This window comes from Haemaphysalis longicornis, unplaced genomic scaffold (assembly GCF_048455015.1).
Source record: "Haemaphysalis longicornis isolate Haplotype H1 unplaced genomic scaffold, Haemaphysalis longicornis Haplotype H1 scaffold_7, whole genome shotgun sequence".
Taxonomy (NCBI): domain Eukaryota; kingdom Metazoa; phylum Arthropoda; class Arachnida; order Ixodida; family Ixodidae; genus Haemaphysalis; species Haemaphysalis longicornis.
Window position 1 is genome coordinate 146,645,612 of NW_027526422.1, and position 14,793 is coordinate 146,660,404.

A 14,793-nucleotide genomic window follows, 5' to 3' on the forward strand; every position below is an offset into this window, starting at 1 on the left:
CTATCGGTAGTGGCACACGTAAATGTCACGTGGGTTTGCAAACTTTTCTTGCTTTTCCAAGGGCTTTTCTTTGAGGGTGGTTACCGGAACGATTTTTTGGGAAGTCGAGCTTAGCTGAATATTCTTCGCTGCTATTTTCTCACGTAAAAGCAGTGGTCTACTATCGAAACACACTATGCTCGGACCACCGACATACGCTAAGTGTGCCGCGGTGTGCCGTCCGTTGGCATCCAAAGCTACCCAGTACCAAGCAGAGCACTTTGTTCGTGCGGACCGGGCACGCGGCGGTGCTGCATTCCGGACATTCAACAAGTTGTTACGTAAGTCTTTTAAACAGAAGAGGCGACAGCCGTGTTTCAAATGTGCCGATGCCTGTTGGATCTAACCAGTGGTGCTTCTGTATTTCCCGGCAGTGACGGGTTCGCATCTCCGCTTTGGTCCTACCACGGGGCCTAAACGCTGTTTCTGCTGCGAGCCTCGCTTTCCGCGCGAATTTCAGATGTCAGAAATCTAGCTTGCATGCGCTTTCTAAATCTGCGCACTCACTGCATTTCCTGAAACTGTAGGAGACAATGCGCTGTCACGCGCTGCTCACGCAAATTGAATACACGAGTGCTGCACTGCCGGCACCGGTTCGTCCAGTGGAGCTGTATCGATTTCGAGTTGCGCCAGTGGGCGCGGATTGCTTATTGAAGCATAGTCCGCAATAAAGAAGGCTATGATTGAGGCCTTCGTCCGATGTTTTTACGGCAGCGTGCATAAAGTATGGTGTAGCGCGAGTGCGTTTGCTTGACGCAAACGCCGAACACTTGCGATCCGCTGTGTGATGTCGCCGACGAGGAAGAGTTTGTTCACTAAAAACTAAGGTGTCCAACGTGTCGTCCATAGAAATACCGCAAAAAAGGAACTGATTGCATTGTTAATGTCAAGTAGTAGCTTCTGTCTTAAAAAAGAAAATGTTTCAAGCAGCGTAGCTGCATTGTTGTAGTTGTAGACGTGAAACGCGATGGATGACTTCAAGATGCATACTGTATAGCGCTAATCACATGGAGCGATTTTTCCAGCGACGCGACGAGCGACGCGACTAGGATCCGCAGTCGCCGAACCGAAGTCGCTCGCCGAGGCAACCACATGACAGCGACGGCTCGAGCGACTGAGGATGGCGATTTCAATGTTTCCGCACTGCGCATAGTAACGTGCTTGGTACGCTGGTTGTTTGCGAACATTTTCTTTGTTCATTTGTCATAAAAAGCATGACTAAAAAGTATTACGCCTTTCTTCCTTGCTTTTTGCACTTCATTGCATCTCTAAAACTGGTTTGGGTTAGCGATAGCACACGCTTTTCCTTCTGCGCCTCGTCTCTCAGCTCCAACATGAACGCCATGAAGAATTCGCTTTCTTGACGTCGTTTTTCCCACACGGGTCTCACCCAGTGTGTGCGGGCGCCTTCTTGCTTCTGCTTCAGCGTGTACACAAGCTTTGCCACGCAAAGCTTTCTTGCCGCTGCACCGGAAACGCCGTCTGTGTGGATTTGCAAAATCTTCCCCCCGTCGCCCCCGTTCTAGGTTGCGTGCTTACGTAGGGGCTCTCCTATTGGCTAGTCGCTGCTGTTTCTGGCGACCCAGAAACGAGCGATTCGATGAGCGACTTGGTCCGCTGCGAAAAGTAGTTCGTCGCTAGTCGCGTCGCTTGCAAAATCGCTCCATGTGGTTGGGGCTTATGCATATTGTATATCTGTATGCACACTGTATGCAAGATGCATATTGTATATCCATAATCAGAGTTGCTGCTGGGGTATTTTGTCACCACTTACGATGATTTTAATCTTGACAGTCTGTCTGACAGCATGTGTAAATGAAAACCTAAATTGCCCCCCCCCCCCCCTCCTTTCCCCAAAAAGAGATGTTGTGGTGCTTCGTCAAGCGCGGACATACATAACAAGGCTGCAACATTGCCTGCACACAAATGCATGTCATGCAGTTTTACCAGACCATACAAGAGACTCTGCATGCCACAATAGTGCTCGCAGAATCTTATCAGTGGACTAGTGCCTGGCACAGGCACAGTGCAAGCAAATTACTCCCCTTTTTTCATGCTAAACTGGTTTTAGCAATCTTTTCAGTTTTATTTGGGCGCCCACTAGTGGCATGCACCGGGAAGATAAAGTTCTTGCAGCCCGCCAGGTGACTGCATTGAGGCTTGCGGCTGGTTTTTGTGCAGTAAAACAGCGTTAATTCGAACTCGCCTACTTCGAACGTACGGTCAATTTGAACTGATGCCTCGGTCCTGCCACAACACCGTGTATTTAAATGGGGGAACACTCCCCATAATTGAGACGCGTGACTGTTTACAACGGTTAATTTGAACAAGCAGCCCTTAGCGTACACAGCTCCTCGGGGATAGAAGCTGGCCCATAGTGAGTGCAGAAGCACAAGCAAAGCATGCACAAGGTGCGAAGTGTACTTGACTGGGCGTGCTAGCGCTCTGGTGTGTGTCGTTGCGGGTTTTCGCTTGCACAGTGGGTGCCGTCGGCATTGCCAATGTTCTGGTGCAAGCCGTCGCAGGTTTTTGCGGTGCCTGGTCGCTGCACCTGCAATCAACTGCGATCGCAAAATGATCTGGCCGTTCGTTCTAGCGCACGCCAACTAATTCGAACAATGCCTAATTCAAACTTTATGGTTCCTTTTGAATTCAAATTAGTTTTTACGGTAAAATGTTCTTTTCTGCCTCCTGTTAAACCCAGTGGGAAGTACCGATCCGCAGAGAGAAGGAGTCCAAACTATGTGCGGTTGTCCAAGCCAAACCGTATTGCAAGCAAACCACCTGGCCGATTAATTTGACTCTTAAACAGATGCATTAGCACTGGCTGCGACTGTTAGAAGTCACGAAGCATGATCCTCTCTTACCTTGACACACTAATGTTTTGAAGTAAAAGGCAATGCTCGGCATATTCATTTTATTCTGCATTGAAATAGGCTGTGAACATGTGGCAAATACTGAGCATGCCATGTACTGTGAAAGCGGCGCGCAAAATTAACGAAGAATAGCCTGCCACTGACCCTCATAGGCTGTCACGGGGGGGTAAAGCTGCCCACCGCACTTAATGTCACAACTCAGTAAATTATGTGAACCATATTGATTATCCACTTACTTTGATTTGCAGGGTCTAAGAAGAAGTCTCTCCGACATCATGCAGGCCACAAACCACTTCCACCTTGGACCCGAGGCTGTGATGATGGGGGAGTCGTCGATGCACTGAAAGCCGCCCCCCCCCCCCCCCCCCCCCCCTCCCGTAGGATTCCACTGCCATGAAGCAAATGTGTACAACGCCCATACGTTTGGGAGGCATTCCAGCTGATCTTGCCTGTACGTATCGTCAAAAGCTTGCGATCCCCTTAAAAGGGCAAGGTTTTCACTGGGAATACATGAAAAAGGCTGCATTTTCAGTTTACAAGCTGTCCCCATGTGTTCGGCTGGAGCAGTTGGTTTCTTGAAAACTGCCTCTTCCCTGTGCCTAAATCCCGCAAGAATGACCCATATATGCAAGCATGCCTGCTTTCACCTGTGTACTGTGGTGTGTACGCGCAGATCTTTGGGGTGAATTGACCGTTCTGTTGCTAGCTCAGTCGTTCAGTCTTAGAAAAATGAAGTTAATTTGTTGAAGTCTTAGCTAGGGGGGGGGGGGGGGGGGGGGAGGGCGCTGTACAGTTTAACCTGTGTATAATCAATTCGTTATTAGACTATTTAGAGAAAGCCTTTTTCTGCAATCTGCAGCAAAGGAACATTGTGTGGCTTCTGTGGTCGCCGCACAAACTACTGTGATGATGACACACGTGTTTACCATTTAGTTGCGCGCTATCCGTGCCTTCCAAGTTTTCATTTTTCCTATTGTATGGTTGAAGTCGACTTTTCGGTTGTGCACATGCAGTTCGTACGGGTAAAATATGCTATACTACAAGTTAAGAATGGCAGTAGCTCATGTAGTGAGTGTACCACTCTGCCGAAGCAGCAGACCCGTGACGTCAGTGTACTCACGTTTTGAAAGGAGATAGCACTTAATTCGTAATATCGGCTGCTTCTTCTCACATAGTATGTCATGGCTGCAGTATATTATCAGCTGATTGAGTCCAGGAAATCGCAGATGACTCGGGCCACGTTAAAAATACTACTCGCAGTAACGGCCTCTTTGCTGTGCCGAGGAACAGCCAGTGACGAGGCGTAGGGCACTTCCATTGTTGCTCTTAAACGAGTTATGGCATGAAATTTCAAAGCTGAGATAACTATGTCAAAAGCTTTCTTTGTCTATGGAGATACAGTAATTCCCCCTTAATTCAGTCATAAAATGTGCTAAAAATATCGTGGTAAGCAGCGTTTACAGAGTTAAGCGGTTTTGGTCTGATACCGGCACTTGAGTGTGCATCTTTGCGGCTACAGTGTGTGGCTGAAATGACGTGCATTTACTGGGATTTCGAAATATAACTGTCACGAGATAGCAGGGTTATCCTTGGCTTGAGAAATAGATTTAAGTACTTAGCTTGAAGCGCACTGAGCTAGTCAGACTGCACTGGCCGTCCTGAGCGCATACTTGTTTAATCAAATAGAAGTAGCACTAGCGGCTGTTAATCTGTGAAGTACAAACTATGCGTCAGAAGGTCTGTACTGGTGTAATGGCGACATTACACCGGTATTACCTGGTGTATTGGTGGCACTACATCGGATGTCGTGTCACCATTACATGGAGGCTGGTCTAAAAGTAACGTCTGGAAAAGTTTCCGCCATCCACCATCTGAAAGAGTTTCTTTACAGAATATTCCGGTCCTGTGAGCAATTCGTAAAAAAAGGTTACAAATTGAGGTATCCTCAGTTTAGTGGCCTGAGGACGTCTGCGGGCTCTCCACCTGTGAGCTGTCATGAAATGCCACTTGGTTATTTGTATTTTTTCTCCTATAACCCACTCCCCTTTTCAATGCTTGTGCAGTTGAGGGTACCTGAAATAAATAAATAGGCTGTGTGCTTCCTTTACGTAACTCTACCGTGTCGTTGGAAGTTTATTTGGAAAAGTTTCTATTTAAAGCTATTAGATTTAAAAATAATTACATTCAGCCATGTTTGTGGGGTGTGCTGCAGCCATTGTTGAAAAGGTGCTTTTGAGCACACATAAAATACGTGGCTTGAAAAAAACTTGTGTTTCGTGCCCACCAGGTAATGCTCCATCAAGCTCCCCTTGCTTGTGCAATTGTTCGTTGCATTCCCCGTGTTGTACTTACATAAGTCTTAGGAGCACCGACAAGTGGGCAAGTTGGCAAGGAGGCATGCTAAATAAAAGCGCATAAAAATGCGGGAAAAAGAGAAGAACTACACAGGACGAGCGCTTACTAACAACTGTTGTTAGTAAGCTCTCGTCCTGTGTAGTTCTTCTCTTTGTCCCGTGTTTCTGTGCGCTTTTATTTAGCATGTACTTGCATAAGTCTCGGCTTTTTGAGGGACAATCAGGGTTGATATATTATGCTCAGCCATAGCATCGAGCTTAAAAGGACCTTTGGGTAGGAATTGGCAGAGTCCAGTACTTGGATGGAAGCAGCTTGCTTTGCTCTTCGGGTCAGTCATTTTGGGTTTTATCTGGTTTTTAGCATAGCATTGTGTGTCTGTACTACGCTGGCTTGCACTGTTTCTAGTGAGATTCGTCAGGGGACACTTGTTAATATCGCGGGGTTGCATCGAGTGGTTACGAAAACTGGCCGGCGAGGTTTCTTTTTGTTTGTTTGTTTTGACTATGAGCGCCGGAGGTCGGAGCAGCCTTTCGAGTGCCGTTTTTGCTTGTTCTTCTCTCGTGGTCGGGGACCGCAGACCCCGCTCAATGCTTCGGCAGCGGAAAGAAACCGTTTGTCGCTAATTCTCAGAAGCGGGAGAGGGGCGAGGCCATGTGGTGCATTGCTCGCAACGGGCGCGTCGGGTGTCAAGTTCGGGAGCGGACCGGAAGCGGCCGGTTGTAAATCGTTGGGCAGCCTAGGCGCAAAGACGCGAAATGTCAAAGTGGCGGCGGCCAGTTTCTGTAAACAAATCACGACACGGTGCCGGTCTGTTCTGAAATGGGGAATTCGGGGAATGACTGGAAGCAGCTGCAGGTGGCCGCTGAAAAGCGGGGATGAAGCGATGGCGGCGGTCCGCATAAACAAACTGTGCCAGCACGACACAGATGTGCATTGGAATGACGGTTTCAGGGTTCGCACAGGTCCTTGAAAACCTTGAAAACCCTTGAATTTAGAAGTGTCAATTTCAAGGCCTGGAAAGTCCTGGAATTTTTAAATGGTCCTTGAAAACCCTTGATTTTTCCGGAGAGAATCAATGGCCCTGTCTTTTCACAAGAATTTAAAGTGTTTGTCGTGGATTTTAGGTGTTAACAAATGTAAAAAAAACATTGTAACAATCAAGTTTCAGCGTATTGCGTGAAATTACAAGTTTGGTAGATTTTCATTATTACGAGGCAACATTAGCAGCAGGCACTTGTCAATCCAATCTGCATCACGATACAATCCAGTGAAAGCCAGCTTCTGTTTTCTATCTTGCATCTTCCATCTAGTCTATGGACACTTGCTCATTGCATGTTTGCTGTTCCTCATACGCTTCAAACTTTGCTTTTACGTGAAAATGGTGGACGTGTACATAGTTCATCCTGCCTTGAAGCAACACTTGCTCGATTTAATTTCAGCTGATATTCTTGCTGACAAAGCAGGAGATGCACGCAGCATGAACTAAGTTTTGAAATTAAACAGTCTCAGCAAAACACAAAGAAAAAAAAACTCTAAATACCAGCCATGAAATAAAAAAAATGAAGCTGGGGGAGCATTTACGAACCCGTTAGCACCTATCAAAATGTGCACTAATGTGCTTAGATATTGTGCAATAAAAAAACTTTTGCATTGTGTTGGAAAAGTTATAAATAATCCCAGATAAAACATTAGATGGGGACCTTGAAAATGTGTTTTGTGGTCCTTGAAAGTCCTTGAAAACCCTTGAATTTTTGCTTTTGAAGCCTGTACGAACCCTGGGTTTGGGATTTATTGCTTTCGGTCCCTGTGAGGCTACTCCTAAATCAGTGTAACTACACGTCAGACTTGGGTAGTTTGTTGGTTTTTAGTGTCGCGGCTTCCGGTGCGAATCCTTTCTGAAAATTGACGTCTAGTTTGCGTGGGAATGGGAAAGGAGTTTTGGACAAGGGGTGGGCCAATATGTGGGTGGCTGTGCGGCCTATAAACGGACAGAACTGTTAATTATGTGCCCTCCTCTCTTTCTTGGGTTCCGCCCTCTTTGTGGGCGGGTTTTTCTCAATAAAATCAAGGTGTTTCGAGTTTTTTGGGGGAGCTGAGCGGACAACGAGGAGTCCGCTAGCTAACTTGTCATGCCTTGTAAACTGCAACTGTAAATAAATTGTAAATAGTCGTATGGTGAATCGTCGTCGGCTATGTGCCTGTGATCATCGAGCGGTCTTCAACATCTTTCATCCATCGACCGATCCTCTGCTAGCGTCCAGACTAGCGGGAAACTTAACTACGCTCTTTGCTGCTGCTTGGACCTCAGTAGAGCAGAAGAGATGTCTGTCTGTGAAGGCATGCGCTTGCAAATGAGCAGGGGGAGGCATTGTGGGTGTGGTCAAATGGCCTCCATCAAATTTCTTGATGGAGGCGAAATGGCTGCCTGTCGAGATTTCGGCACACGTTATAAGATCCGGAGGTGGTTGAAACTAATGCAGAGTCCTTCAGTGTGGTGCGTCTCATAGCCCAGTTAATGCCGTGCCTCGTGAAACCTCCAAAATTTGTTAAAAAATTTATAACGTTTCGTTTATAATCAGCCGGCAACTTCACCGTTTTCAGGTGATGGTGTGGCACAGAATATTTCGCAAGTTTTAGGAGTTATGCCCCCAAGTATTGGGCTTTTAGGCTCCGTTCTGACTGTTGTTATGGGCACGACTTTGTTATCTGAGTGTTCTTTTTACCGTTCTGTTGACTGCTTTTGTAACTTTACAGACTGGGAATGGGAAGCCCCCCTGGTCCAACCTGGTCCAACGTGCACGTGTCCAGTGAAGCACGCACATCCTTCAAATTTTAAACATGGTGAGATCGCAAACCAGTGCTGCGTAACTTCTGAGAGCCTTTGGGGATGTTGGACTGTTCAGCCAGCATGGCGGCTCTTTCGAGCACTAAGAAGCTGCTGCATCCTCAATAGTCACGGAAGTTAGTTTTGTCAAATTTTGTTTGGCTTTGAAGTGAAATCAGCTTAATTCTTCCTGCTGTTTTCCAGGTGGTTGTCGGTCGCTTTAGAAAGCACTGAAGGCTCCAACATTGGTGCGCAGTAAATCAGCATAATAAAAACAGAGAAGCCTTCTTGATAGACAGGACGTGCAGTTCAGGGTGGTGTTACGTGCCTTACGAAATCAGTAGGGCTTTGGGTATTTCGTTTTTAATTTTGTTGTGACTCTGTGGCCTTTTCGTCACAGTTAAATATGCGGTTATAGTTTGACACCTGTAAAAGGATGACAGGAGTAACATTTCAAAATTAGTGCTATTGATTAGGGAACAACGTTGCAGTAAAGATCCTAGTTCAATATTATGAGCAGAAGTGAACCCATTTTGGACATGTAATGCTTCGAACCTCTTGCAATTGGTTATGGCTTTGTACTGGGGTTCAATTAGCCAAAGAAAGCAGCCCCCCCCAAAAAATAATGAAGCTTTTTTTTCCCCAACTCATTTTTATCTGCAATTGGCCATGTTCACCACACATCCAAGTTATTTTTTTGAATTCCAGTTGGTATGTTGGGGAGAAATCAGCTGAACATTTGTGACTGTGTGACCGAACGTTTGTGACTCAAAATTTTTCTAGTCTTAATCAGTGCAGTAAAGGGATAGGGGGAGGGGGAGGCATTCCGCAAATGAGATTTTGCAGTGCTAGCTTTAGGTGATGACCTTTCAAACCTGGTACCGTGCAACCTGGACTATACACTATACACTCTTGTTCATACAGCAAGCGGTTTTTCTGACTGCCTAGAACAGATGCACCCTCAAGTTTTCTGTAAGAGTCATGTGTTTAAACTGAGCCTTTGCATTCGACATTATATGACAGTTTGCCAGTGACACAGGCAAAATGGGTGCAGGGAGCCACTTGGCATCATGGTGGATTCAATTTGTTTTCAGTGTCGCACCCTTGATGTCTCAGAGGCTTTTATTCCTTTTCTTGCTTTCCTTTTCTTTTTTGCTGCCTTTGGCCTTTGCTTATTAGACCATCTCACAGTCAGCCAACTAAGCGTTTTCATGGTTTACCTTGCAGCTGTGGTTCAAGGATCAAGCTAAACGTATTCCTGTCATTGGTCTTGTTGAAGGCATTATTCTAGAGTTTTATACAATAACTTGAGAGGAATCTGGCGCTAGTGTGAACGGAAACTCAGATACGGCGCTTACGCTTCAATGGGAACGATGGGTATAAGTGGAACCAAATTGCGTAGGATTGAAACGTGGCTATGACTGCGCATATTGAGTTTTTTTTACCAGAAAACATTTACCGCGCGGTTCGCTATTTACAAATTGCTCTAGGCACAAAACATTTAGTTCCCAAAAATTGGTGTTGGACGAAATAAAATGGCGTGCTTAGATAAAAAGCAGACGTGGAATTGAGGAGGCTTGCTGAGTATGTTTGCCGCTTGCCGCCAACTACAGCGGGACACAGAGTTCTTTAAAAACTATTTAAAAATTTCGGCACTTGTAGTTATTAGTATTAAGAAAAGCATTCGTGCTCCTAAAAAAGAAATTAACACTTTACCTTACCTGCCAGGTTTCCCAAATTTTCCGGGAGACTCCCGAATTTTCATGGTTTTGTACGATTGTACGACCGAAACAAAAATCTCCCGAAAACGCACCCGTCTTTGGCCAAATCTTTTTCCCAGTGTGGCCACAATGTGAGGGAGGTATACCTGACAATACAACACGACACCAATTGGCATCGTTATCAGTGAAGTGCTTAAAAAGCGCAGTCGGCCATGTGTAGATGGGGAACCTGTTCGACCCATTGTTAGTTTCCTGTTTATAGAAACGCAGCGCTGCTGCCGCCGCTTTCATTTACACACGAGCACGGCTGTTCTGGATGGCGGTTCTGAAGATTTAGCAAGTCTCCAGTGGTGTACCTTGTTGTTAGCTTAGACGAAACAACAAAACAGTTCAGTTCCTGCTGTTTTGTATTGCACTTGCAGTACTATTTCCAGGACTTTCTGAAGGGCGGTGTCAGCCACGTTGAACATTTAAGGGGTCTAGCTTCTCTGTAGTTTGTAAGAAGAAACAGTTCATTTCCTGCTATGTGTTAAGCAAATAAAAATAAAATGTGTGTAAAGCTACCCATTCTGTTGTAGCTACTACCCCCCCCCCCCCCTCCCCCAGTAATATCTCCCTAATGCCATCCCGGCAAACCTGGCAGGTATGCTTTACCTTTGCAGCAGTCATCTTAGCCTGAATATGTGACATTCCTGAAGCTGCGCTCCTATCAGCTGCTGGTACTGCTGGCCTTCGCCGTAGGAGCTGGCATTCGCACAAAAAGTGCGACTGTTCCAAGCAGTTCGCAACCTTCGCCAGCTGTGAAAGTACATTGCTCTGCCAAACGAGCGGTGCCGCAGCTCCTAATTCGCAGGCAATTTCACTGCATACAGCGGCGTCACTTGTGTTTTTGTGCTTGCTGTGCTGACAATGAATTGATAACCCACCCGATTTGTGACTTTGGTTATAGAACATTTCCACTCAGGATGGTGTCTCATCGCGCGTGCGACGTTCAGTTCAAGGAGAAACGCATTTTTCAACGCTTCTTCCAACACCCTGCATAGGCAAAAGTGCTCGTGCAGGCCCAAGACGAAAATGACAATGGCTGCATGATCTCATCCATATTCCTTTCGCGAAGCCATCGAGGGCCAATCCGAATCCACTACTACTCATCATGTCAATCATGGCAGATGATCGCAGTGGCAGATTCCTCTGTAGTCATTATTGTGTGAAACTCTGTGCAGTATTCGGACCTTTCTTTGCCGACATAACTGTCAGTAACCTGCTTCTGGACGCTACACGGCTGAAATTAAAAAAAAAAATAATGCAATTTTTTCAATTTATGCCGGACACATGCCGCCTGGTGCAAGTAGCTGAGCACTTTCATGGAGCACATTGACCGCACTTTTCTTTTGGAGTGGTAAAAATGCGTTGTCACAAAACTTGAGCAGGAGACCACACGGTGAAGGGGGCAGGAACGGAAGGTGCGTTGGGTGCTAGGGGCAAATAGTAAGTTTTACACCAACCGACCAGCCAGCGAGTAAGAGTGCCCCCGCCAAATAGCGAGATTATGAGCTAGTGTGAAATGTCTTCACCCACTCACAGCGTTGTGGGAGGGGGTGGCAATGTTCATTTATCACACGGGGACGACCTGCGTTTTCCAACGCACCTTGAGCTCCGTTCATGGGAATGTTGGACTGTGGCAGTCATATGCTGTGCGCCAGCGGCATTTCGCTCTGCAGGCTGTGTGGTGTTGTCGCTCTTTTTTCTAGTGATTTCTTTTTTTCGGGAATCTACCCACGCATCTATTCGTGAAACCAACGGAGGCGATTGCACCTTGCATGGAATTTCTTGTTTTATTTTAATTTTTATTTTTTGAGCTTTTCATCTGAGTGAAATGCTTCTCCGGCCTGTCGAGTGACACTGTGTACTCCAGGCCTAACTTTGGTTTGTTCCGAAGATACAATAAAGCTGCATAATCGGGGTTTCACGGCGGGTGGATATGGGAAGTCAACATCAAGATGTAACTAAGGCTGGCTTGTTTTCAATTCGAGGCAAAGACAGCAAACTTTTCCTTTGCACAGCTTACAAGCACAGCACCCTTGCAATGCCTGGCATTGGGAGGAAATGAATTTTCTGCTGCCATTGTTCTGCTAAAGTTTCCTAGGGGCCGCTCATTTTTATTTTTGTGCCCACTAAAAGTGGTGTAGGTGTGTTTAGACAGGCCTTTTACTGAGTTTTTTTTTTTTTCAATCACTTTTCAGGTGGTGAAGGGAAGTGCCCACTCCAACTTCTCAGTCTGCTCGTGGAAGGGTTCGACCAATGGGCCCTGTCGTGTGACTTTGCAGGAGGTAAGGAGAGTAATAGGGCCAAGGAAGTTCGCGTGGAACCTTTCCGGGAAGTTGTCGCTTCCATCCTTGAGGTTGTAATCGGTAAGCTCGCTGATGAATCGTGCCAGCTAGACGCTTTGCAGGCTTGGCACGATACTTAAGAAAAAAAAAAAAGAGCTCTTGTCTATACTGGTGCCCAGAATTTGATGAAATTGCACTGCGTTATGTTTGCAAGTTTGCGATTGACTTTGGTGGCTGTGTGATAATTGTAGAAAGTTGCATATGTATCAGGTGTCGCCGGACCCGAACAGAAATATTGTGACAGTAGGCAAGAAAAGAGAGAAAAAAATTTGCATTTCAGTAAATGCACTTGTACAGCTTGAAGACGTGCACATGAAGCAAAACAAGAGTACAGTTAATCCTCGTTATAGCTAAATTGAAGGGGTGCCGTAATTTGCGTTATAACCATTATTTTGTTATAGCTGTAGCGGGCATTTGCTGCAGATTTTATGCACTGTACTTAGCCAAAATGAACATTAAGGGAAATGGCATCGTGCCGCATGGTGGTACTCAATAAAATAACCACATTCCAGAGATAAAAAAAAACGTTACGCACCTACTCTAGTGCAGTTCAGATACGTACAGTGGAATCTCGGTGATGCAAATCTGAAGGGGTGACAGAAATATTTGTATCACCCGAAAATTCATATAACCAGAAAAAAAAAAAAAAAAAAGCTCCCCGCACATGGAAACGTGCTGTGTATGAAACAGGCGGCGGCAACAAGACGTTGGCTCCTGCCGTGAAGGGGTGCAGGTTGCTGCAGAAATTGCTTCTAATCTTTCGTTAAAACGCAGCTGAAGGCGTAAACTAAATTGCTGATGCGGGAAAGGAGCTGATAGTGTCGGTGAAAAGTGCACTGCAGAATGTCATCCGTGTCGAATATCTGCCGTGGAGGTGGCCCAGCGAACTGCTGCGAGCACTTTGAATGAACAAATGAAAGAAATCTTTATTAAAAACAATAGGTGCAGTTGTTAGGGCACTCACCCGGTGGAGGGGATCCCTAGTCCGGGATCCCCTGGCTGCGGCTGGCTGCGCGGGCCCTTTGCACCAGGTCAAGCTGGAACGTAGGGTCCTTGCTGGTCAACCGCGCCGTCCACTGTTGTATAGAGGGGTTGGGGATTGGGTACAGGTCCGGTGTCTTTTGGCACTCCCACACCTGATGGTATAGCGTACTGGGCGCTGGGCAGTAGTGGCAGGTGGCTGGATAGTCGGTCGGATAAATGGCATGTGTCAAAAGTGCTGATTTATCTTGCCTCCATAAGGCACGCGTCGACCCATTGGCGCAAGTCGTGAGGGTCCTCCCACTGCCGCACGCGGCAATCGAGGCAGAAGCTGCTGCTGGGGTGCCGGGCTGAGTCGTCGACATGGACGTCAAAAGGACCTGCACTCCCATCGCTGACGCACGCGAATCTTGTGCGAAAACGGGTCATTTCCAAGATTTATTTTTTCATGCAAAGAGGTGCTGGATGTCCAATTGCATCTTCATTTCCACCAGCTCCGCCAGCAAAGAATTCTGGGAAGAAAAGAACTGTGCTGACGTGTTTTTGGGCGCAGTCTCGGATGCAACCGCATGCTGCAGAATGTCCAGTGCGTACATTGTTTCCGCTGCCATCGGTGGCTGATCGTTGCAGCTGTTGCAGTTATCTTCGTCGGCGCTGCTCGCGACTTCAACCTGCGATGTTCCCATATCATTCACAATGTCCGCAACACTTTGCAGACCACAAGTTGTCAGATCGTCATTCGCAGTCACGAGTTTGTTGGCGGTGCACTCCACGCCAAGTTGGTCCCAAATGTCTATCTGGACCGAATCCGGCTCTTGTGAAGAGGTGACCACACAAGACTTGATGGTGCTGCACTTGCTGAAACAGTTGGCAATTGTCGTAGGCAACACGTGCAGCCAAGCCATTGCAATGAAGATTAGGGCATCCAGAAGATTCATTTGCAAGTTTCTGTCCTTGACGTCAATTTTGCGAGTGCGGGTGAATAGGCGACCAACCTGGTTTTCAACGGAGGACTGCGCGGCACGAATTATAGCTAGCTGAGACAAAACAGCGTTTTCCGAAATTTCAAGGCGTGATAGGGTGCTTGCAATGAACTCAAGGGTCACGGGAGTTGGAAATACGTTGTCGGGGCCAGGGTTCAGTTCAACGTCCCCGGAAAGGGCAAGTAAAAGAAGAGCACGGTGAGCATTGACACATAACGAACGGAGAGATTGGTACAGCAGGTTTCGCGCGGCATAAAATGTGTCAGTGGGGCACGACACCGCTATTAACATTCCGTCACGAGAACATACACATCTAGCACAAGGTAGTTAGCTAACCTGCGCAAACAAAGACTGCGTCATGACCACCCTCGGTCCGGTGGCGTGCCCCAAGTGGGTCCAGGAGGGGGGCTGCTTAATAAATAAATAGCGGTAGAGAGTGTCCCGTGCAGGAAGTATCTCTCCGTGGCCAGGCGGAAAGCAGGGAGGGGGCTAGAAGTGGCGGGCTTGAGGGTGAGTCGTTTTCATTGTCTGGATATGCGGCGAGCAGGTAGGAGTTGTCCACATAATTTTCGGCTAGCATTGAACCGGGGCAGGGGTAGATGGAGGCGCCTCTGAGAAACGCAG

At 46.9% G+C, this 14,793-nt stretch overlaps 1 protein-coding gene across 7 annotated transcripts in view; it reads left to right on the top strand.

Moving 5' to 3' along the window:
* Nucleotides 1–3,264: 3,264 nt before the first annotated feature.
* The window catches only part of LOC144147103 (uncharacterized), a 76,442-nt gene continuing 64,913 nt past the window's right edge, over nucleotides 3,265–14,793 (top strand). For all 7 annotated transcript variants that reach the window (XM_077679166.1, XM_077679167.1, XM_077679169.1 and 4 more), the window contains exons 1-3: nucleotides 3,265–3,366; nucleotides 8,025–8,111; nucleotides 12,059–12,145. In XM_077679166.1, coding sequence (XP_077535292.1) covers nucleotides 3,309–3,366; nucleotides 8,025–8,111; nucleotides 12,059–12,145 — 232 coding nt within the window. In that variant the 5' untranslated portion in view covers nucleotides 3,265–3,308. The remainder of the gene's footprint in view (nucleotides 3,367–8,024; nucleotides 8,112–12,058; nucleotides 12,146–14,793) is intronic.